This window comes from Egretta garzetta, unplaced genomic scaffold (assembly GCF_000687185.1).
Source record: "Egretta garzetta isolate BGI_Z169 unplaced genomic scaffold, ASM68718v1 scaffold119, whole genome shotgun sequence".
NCBI lineage: Eukaryota > Metazoa > Chordata > Aves > Pelecaniformes > Ardeidae > Egretta > Egretta garzetta.
Genome location: NW_009260794.1, coordinates 141,946 through 150,391, shown reverse-complemented (window position 1 = coordinate 150,391; position 8,446 = coordinate 141,946). Strand labels below are relative to the sequence as shown.

General features: G+C 52.1%; 2 protein-coding genes across 2 annotated transcripts in view; both read left to right on the top strand.

The window, feature by feature from the left end:
• Nucleotides 1-1,254: 1,254 nt before the first annotated feature.
• On the top strand, nucleotides 1,255-2,172 carry LOC104133347 (olfactory receptor 14C36). Its single transcript, XM_009646739.2, has one exon. It carries the CDS (start codon nucleotides 1,255-1,257, stop codon nucleotides 2,170-2,172), a length of 918 nt encoding a protein of 305 aa, XP_009645034.2.
• Nucleotides 2,173-2,555: 383 nt separating this feature from the next.
• Nucleotides 2,556-8,446, top strand: part of LOC104133346 (scavenger receptor cysteine-rich type 1 protein M130-like) — a 17,209-nt gene continuing 11,318 nt past the window's right edge. The window contains exon 1 of the mRNA XM_035902111.1: nucleotides 2,556-2,641. Within this exon, the coding sequence (XP_035758004.1) occupies nucleotides 2,556-2,641 (86 nt within the window). The remainder of the gene's footprint in view (nucleotides 2,642-8,446) is intronic.

The window sequence follows — 8,446 nt, the reverse complement described above, 5'->3', positions numbered from 1 at the left end:
CATCTCCAGGCATCAGAGACATGGGCAGGAAGTGAGTGGGAGATACTCCCAGAAACACCATGGGAGTGGGGATTCAGGCCCCTCCCTGCCATCCCCTGCAGTGTAGACACCTTCAAGGAGCACCCTCCTGGCCTCCTCTCATACCCACCACAGCCTTTGTCACCAGGGTCATGGAGTTTCAGGCTGAGTTGTCTTCTTGGCAGCCCGACCCGCAGTGAGGAGAGAGGCCTGAGTGCCTCTCAGTCAGTCTGTCCCTCCCCTCCCTCCCTTGGCAGGAGCACTGGGGCATTGTTCTCTGTTTCCCCTTCTGTCCTTGTTGCCTTTGTCCCCACCTTACTTGGGGGCTCTAGGCACTGCAGTGTGTGGGGCTGGCAACGATCTGACCCTCACTTCAAGACACCCCATCTTCAGGACTTTTGACTCTTTCTCTGGGGGTCCCTCCAGAAGGGCACGGCTCTCCCATGGACTCTCAGTGCCCCATGGAGAAGACAACTCAGCGCTAAAGCCATGGCACTGTGGCTCAGGTGTGTGTGTGGGCAGATGCAACGAGCCCTGTGTGTCCGTGGCTGGGAGGGGAGAGCTGACATCCTCCTCAGGTACGATGGGATGGTGGGCAGGGGTTTGGAGATCTGCATTTGAGAACTGGATTCCTTTGCTCTCAGATGTTTCCAGTTTCTCCTCAGGTGAACATCTGGGTGTGAGCATCCTGCAGCTAAATGAGTTGCAAGGAAAAGGCAGCTGAGACCAGGGCTGATGGACAGACCAGCTCCCCACAGCCTGCACTAAGGGACAGTCCCTTTGTCTGTGAGCACCCACAGCATTTCGCTGTGAGTGCAGCAGAACTGCCAAGGATTTCTGCTTTAATAGCACTCCTCAGTTGTGGTGGGGCAACCAGAACAAAATACACAATCTGAAATCCCCTCAGCATTGCTCTGCTGTTGGGTTAAATACAGAGACAATGCTGAAAAGCTTGTTGATATCAAGAGTGGATTTCATCCCCACGTTGCTCTTACCTATTGCCGTAGGGCAGGACTGACACCTCCAAAGCCCAGCAGAGACACCTGCACCCCATGGCACCCTCAGCCAGCACCAAACAGAGCTCATGAAAGGGACCTGCCAAAGGTCCCCCTGAAAGGGGTGAGGCAGTCTGGGGGGGTTCCATGACAACTGGAATAGGTTTTCCTGAGAGAACTCTCCCCTAACTTATCACTGCCTTTTCCTCCTTGGACAGGTCCCCGTGCCCAGAGGCAGCAGATGTGCAACAACAGCTCCATCACCCAGTTCCTCCTCCTGGCATTCGCAGACACGTGGGAGCTGCAGCTCTTGCACTTCTGGCTCTTCCTGGCCATCTACCTGGCTGCCCTCCTGGGCAACAGCCTCATCATCACTGCTGTAGTCTGCAACCACCGCCTCCACACCCCCATGTACTTCTTCCTCCTCAACCTCTCCCTCCTTGACCTGGGATCCATCTCCACCACTGTCCCCAAATCCATGGCCAATTCCCTCTGGAACACTAGGGCCATCTCCTATGCAGGATGTGCTGCACAGGTTTTTCTCTCTGTCTCTTTTATTTCAGCAGAGTATTTTCTCCTCACCGTCATGGCCTATGACCGCTATGTTGCCATCTGCAAACCCCTGCACTACGGGACCCTCCTGGGCAGCAGAGCTTGTGTCCACATGGCAGCAGCTGCCTGGGGCAGTGGGTTCTTCTATGCTGTGCTGCCCACGGCCAATACATTTTCCATTCCCCTCTGCCAAGGCAATGCTGTGGACCAGTTCTTCTGTGAAATCCCCCAGATCCTCAAGCTTGCCTGCTCAGAGTCCTACCTCAGAGAACTTCGACTTCTTGCATTTAGTGCCTTTCCCTTTTTGGGGTGTTTTGTTTTCATTGTGGTGTCCTATGTGGAGATCTTCAGGGCCGTGCTGAAAATCCCCTCTCAGCAGGGACGGCACAAAGCTTTTTCCACATGCCTTCCTCACCTAGCTGTGGTCTCCCTGTTTATCAGCATCTCTTTTTTTGCCTACCTGAAACCCCGCTCCATCCTCTTCCCAGCTCTGGATCTGGTTATGGCAGTGCTGTATTCAGTGGTTCCTCCAGCACTGAACCCCCTCATCTACAGCATGAGGAACCAGGATCTCAAGGATGCAGTGTGGAAACTGGTGACTGAATGATTTTCAGAAGCTGTAGAGCATCCATCTTCTTCAGCATGTAACTCATAATGTAACTCATTACAGGCCCAACCTTCCTGTATTCATTTTTGTTGTTATCATTCTTACTGGGTGAGGGTTTTTTTCTTTTCTTCATTTTTTAACTTGTGATAATATTGTCTACAAAGAATTGTGGACACCCTACTTTTACTTCATTAGCTACCTCACTGGTGTGACCCAGCCACTGTGTAAATAAGGAGCTATTCTCCTTCTCTGTTTAAACAAAATAAATGTCCTTGCATTGACTTGTCTGTCTGAGAAACAAGCCACTGAAACTTAATAAATACTCTTCCTCATAGATGGAGAAATGGTAATGGGGCAATCATGGAGTCCCCCACAGCTACGGAATGCGGAATGTTCCCTGCCCTTATGCAAATCTCTTCCTTCTCTTGACCTGCATAGTGTTTGTCTTTGGGAAGACCCTCAACATCATGTGGGTGGTGGCAAACCAGCATCTGCTCACCCCCATGGGCTGCTTCTTGGGTCATTTCTCTTCCCTTGAGATCTTCTAGAGGTTCACCACCCTGCCCCAGCTGGTGGCCAGCTTTGCGACTGGGGATAGCATCATGGTGTTAGTACTGTTCCATGCACCTTTTGCGTGGACAGAGCCTTTACTACTGGTGACCACATCCTATGATGAGTACTGGACTGTGTGCCACCCCCTACTCCCAACAAGGCTCATCAACTGGGAGGTCTGCCTCCGGGGGGCAGCTGCCCCTCCACTATGGGGATTTCTGTCGTCTGCAGTAATCATTTCAGTTTTGTCCCAGACACAATTCTGTGTCCCCAGTAGAGTGGACCACTTCTCTGATTTCAGCCTGGAGCTCTAATGCAGTGACACTGACACTCATGCTCTTTGCTTTTATAACCTTCCTTTTAGATACCATCCTCCCCTTCCTGTTCACATGGTTATCCCATGTGCATCAGAGATGCCACCCTGGGGCAGCTCACCCATCCAGCGTGGCAGGCAGAAAGCAGCTTCCACCTGCTCCTCTCACCTCACTAGTGCCACTGTTTTCTATGGCACCCTCATCCTTGGGTGTGTGATGGATTGGGAGTGTTATAGGCTGGTCATCTTTACCTCAGTCCTTGGGAAGGTGGCAGGGTAAATGCTCTTGCAGCCATCTCCATCACCTGAAGGACAAGAAAAGGATTGCTGAATCCATGTGGGAGGGGAGATGTCCTGGTTTCATCTGGGATAGAGTTGATTTTCTTCATAGTGGCCTTCACAGTGCTGTGTTTTGGATTTAGTATGAGAAGAATGTTGATAACACACTGATGGTTTAGTTGTTGCTGAGCAGGGCTTACAGCAGTCAAGAACTTCTCAGCTCTCAGCTCTGCCAGGTACACAAGAAGTCGAGAGGGGACACAGCCAGGACAGCTCACCCAAACTGGCCAAAGGGGTATTCCATACCATATGAGGTCACACTCAGTATATGAGCTAGGGGAAGAAGAAAGAAGGGGAGATGTTTGGAGTGGTGGCGTTTGTCTTCCCAAGTCACCATTGTGTGTGGTGGAGCCCTGGAGATGGCTGGGCACCTGCCTGCTGATGGGAAGGAGGGAATGAATTCTTTGGCTTGCTTTGCTTGCAAAAAAAGCTTGGCGGCTTTTGCTTTCCCTGTTAAACTGTCTTTATCTCAACTCATGAGTTTTCGCACTTCTACTCTTCTGATTCTTTCCCCCATTCCACCAGGGGGAAAGTGAGCAAGCGGCTGTAAGGTGCTTTGTTGACAGCCGGGTTAAACCACAACAATGTCTTTGAGGATGGGACCAAGGGCATCCTGAACAACTTTACGGGTGATAGAAAGCTGAGATGAGTGGCTAATACAGCAGACAGTCACACTGCCATTCAAGCAGTCCAGGGCAGGCTGGGGAACTGGGCAGAGGGGAACTGCATGAAATTCAACAGAGGAAAACACAAAGTTTTTCAACATGGGCAAGAGTAACCCCATGGACCAGCTTGGGCTGGCGGGGGGCAAGTGGCTGGAAAGCAGCTTGCGGACAACAAGCTGAGCATGAGCCAACAATGTGGCTGTATGGCAAAGCAGGTCTACAGCATCCTGGTCTGCGTTCGGAAGAGGATTGCCCGCAGGGCAAGAGGCATGCTCCTTCCCCTTCAGTCAGGCCTGGTGAGGCCACATCTGGAGTGCTGTGTGTAGTGGTGGGCTCCTTAGTATAAGAGAGACATGGACGTACTGGAGTGAGTCCAGTGAAGGGTGACAAAGACAATGAAAGCACACGAGCACCCTCCATAGGAAAGGCCAAGAGAGCTCAGCTTGCTTGGCCTGGAGAAGATTCATGTACTTACAGCTTTCCTTTGGCCAGAAGAGAAGGAACAAAGAAATCCCCAACAGATGGGTTACAAGGAAGGTGATTAGAGACAGCCAACATGGCTTCACAAAGGGAAAATCACACCTTACTAATCTGATGGCCTTCTATGATGGAGTGACTGTGTTGGTAAGGCAAGAGCAACTGATGTCATCTGAGTGGACTTCTGCAAGGCCTTTGATATGGTGTCCCCCCCCCAGCATTCTTGCCTCTACATTGGAGAAATGTGGTTTTGATGGGTGGATAAGGAATATGCTGGGTGCCTGCCTCTAAAGAGTTGCAAACAGTGGCTCAATGTTGAGATGGAGAAGAGTAAGAAGTGCTGTCCCTCGGGGTCTGTATTGGGACCAATACTGTTCAATATCTTTATTAGTGACATAGCAGTGTGATCGAGTGCACCCTCAGCAAGTTTGCAGACCACATCAAGCTGAGTGGTAGAGCTTATTCACTGGAGGGAAGAGATGCCATCCAGAGAGATTGTGACAGGCTGGAGGAATGGGCCCAAGTGAGAGTTCTCATGAGGTTCACAAGGCCAAGTACAAGGTCCTGCCCATGGGTTGGGGCAATCCCCAGTATCAATACAGACTGGGGGATGAAGGGGTTGAGAGCAGCCCTGCAGAGAAGGAATTGGGGGAACTGGTGGATGAAAAATTGGACATGAGATTGCTTCACATCACAGGCTTGAAAAACTGTTTCCAGGAAGTCTGTATTACAGGTCTGAAGGTACCAGGAGGTGGGTTTTTGTCAGGATGGCATAAATCAGAGCCAATGTAGTGAAAGAAGTGAGTGAAACCTTGTCCCCCTGCTCCCTCCTGAGCTGGACAGGCTTAGGGTGCAGCCACACCATGGGGGCAGTTAGTACCCCCCCGAGCTTCCCATGTGCAGTGTGGTTGTCACAGCTGAGCTAAGCGTTGCAGGCCCTCAGGCATTAAGGCAAGGAAGGAAGCCAGAGAAGGTCTGGGATAAAGGATGTATGGGGTGGATGGGGACAAAGAGTCCAGAACAGGCTTTCCCATGGCTCTGGAGATGTGACCCACTTGGCACCGATTATCTGTGAGGGGCAAAGTCTGAGTTGAAGCAGTGGAGAATGCAAGCACTGTAGATAAAGACAGCGAGAATGTGACTCACAGAGACCTTCACTCTCAAACCATTGGTGGATAGGGATCAGGTCCAGTTTTGCACCCCTCAAGTCTACAAAGAGGTTTTCTGATTTGATATGAGGAGGATGTTCCATGGCCATTCAGAAAGCCCTGCAATATCCAAGGCACCTCTCAGCACTGCCAAATAAGGACCTAGTAACTGTGGGGAACATTACACTCTTCTGAAGTACCGTGTAGGGTGCCACCAACACTGAAAGTGCTGTCAGCATCCTCTGTTTAGGCTACAGAAGTCCAACAGCAACAACATCACCCCCCATCAACCACAGATCTGCTCAACACAGGCAGTGCATCCAACAAGCAATTCATCTCACGGTAAAGCAAATATTTTCATTGGCTCGGTTTTCCATGCCAAGGGGCACAGAAAGACAAAGGTTCTCAGTACCCCATTTTCTTCAGCTTTCCCTGGCAATGTTTGTCCTCACGCATCACATAGAACCATATAATAGTTTGGGTTGGAAGGGACCTTTTAAAGGTTATCTAGCCCTACCTCCCTGCAGTGAGCAGCGACACTTCAACTCAATCAGGTTGCTCAGAGCCCCATCCAACCTCACCTTGAATGTGGTGATGGGTCATTGACCACCTCTATGCCCCCTGGCATCCAGACAGGGTCAAACCACCACACTCCTGTAAACAGGTCTTTCCCTCTTTGTTCCTAATGTATCAGCAGCCCCTGGCTCTTCTCTGTTACTCAAAACTCTATCCCTTTCCCTGCTAAATTGAGATTTCCATGCAACTGGCCTCTTTTATACCATTTTCTCTCTATCCCCTGCTTTGTTCCTCCCCACTCACCTTTCCTCTGCACATCCCTCCTGGGTTTGCATAGCCCTATTGATTCCTACATCCCTTCCAGTCCGGGGTCCCTCTGTTTCACAATCAAATTTCCTGTTGACACCAAGCTGTGTGGTGCTGTCGACATGCTGAAGGGAAGGAATGCCACCCAGAGGGGCCTTAACAGGCTTGAGAGGTGAGCCCATGTGAAACTCTTCAAGTTCAACAAGACCAAGTGCAAGGTCCTACACAAGGGTCAGGGCAATCCCAAGTACAAATACAGGCTGGGTGGAGAATGGATTAAGAGCACCCCTGAGGAGAAGGACTTGTGAAGGTTGGTTGATGAGAAGCTCAACATGTCCCGGCAATGTGCACTTGCAGCCCAGGAATCCTAGTGTACCCTCAGCTGCATCAAAAGAAGCATGGCCAGCAGGGCGAGGGAGGTGACTCTGCCACACTACTCGGCTCTCGTGAGTCCCAACCTGCAGTCCTGTTTTCAGCTCTGGGGCACCCAACATAAGAAAGACATGGACCTTCTGGAATGAGTCCAGAGGAGAGCCATGAAGATGACCAGAAGGCTGGAGAACCTCTCCTGTGAAGACAGCCTGAGAGAGTTGGGCTTGTTCAGCCTGGAGAAGAGAAGGCTGCAGAGACACCTTATAGCAGCCCCCCCAGTACCTGAAGGGGGACTACAAGAAAGCTGGAGAGGGACTTATTACGAGGTCTTGTAGTGATAGGACAAAGGGTAATGGCATTAAACTGAAAGAGGATCGACTGAGATTAGCTAGAAGGAAGAAATTCTTCACTTGGAGGGTGCTGAGGCACCGGAACACATTGCCCAGAGAAGCTGTGGATGCCCCATCCCCGGAAGGGATCCAGGCCAGCTTGGATGGGGCTTTGAGCAGCCTGGCCTAGTGGAAAGTGTCCCTCCCATGGAATGGGCAGTGGAATGAGATAATCTTTAGGGTCCCTTCCAAGCCATTCTCTGATTCTCTGATATCAGCTGACAAGTCCAGATGAGCCCCTGGGAAGTGGCACCTGTAGTTTCTTGAGGGCACATCCACTGTGGGACTGGCAAAGTCCATTTCCTCTCCTTGTCTCCATGTCCATTTTGTCAAGGTTGTGTCTCAGCACAGTTTGCTTCTGGTTTCCCTCTTTTCTCTCCCTTTCCTAATTAACAAGGTCCCCAATCAGATCACCTGCCTGGAAGAAACCCTCTCACCATGAGCATGCCCAACCAGCTTGGTTCCCGTCACCGCCTCCCTTAGCATTGGCCGCTCAGGTTTGTGTCCCTCTGGATTCTTACCTATGGCATCCTCCTTTCATCATCATTTTATTCTCCCGTGTTTCAGGGAAACAGGTCCTTGAGAAGATGCCCTTCCAGGAGCAGACCCTCTCCTTCCACACACAACCGCACACAGCTTTGGCCGGGGGCCATGCACGAGAGCAAACCATTGATCATGCCAGGGCCCATGCAGAAGGTCCCCCCCTACCCAGAGCGAGGGGTCTTTCTGTGACGATGTCAGGGGGTGAGCACAGGTGGAGCGGGGGGGAGCTGCAGGCTCCCCAGGGGGAGAAGCTCAGCCCAAGTGCCCCGCCAGCTCCAGCAGGGCCGGTGTTTCATGTCAGCCCAACCCCCCCTGCACTTTGCCAGAGAGTCCCCCGGCTGGGCTGGAGATGGGAGGGACCTGGGGGCTCTCCCAGCTCTGGCGGCCCAGCTCTGGCTGGGGGGTTTGTCCCTGCCCAGGGGCCTTCCCGGTGCCTGCTGGGATCCCTGCCCTGGCCGACGCCAGGAGCACCGGCACCGCTGTGACGGGAGGCAGGGGGGGAGAGGTGCCCTGCCCACCCACTTCCGGTGGAATCCCCACCCCCTCCCAGCACCCACAGGAAGTCACTCTCCTCTCCCAGCTGCCTGCTCTGCTCTGATTGGTTGGCAGGACCGGCCACCCCCTCCGCTTTACGCAGGGGGACCGCCCACCCGG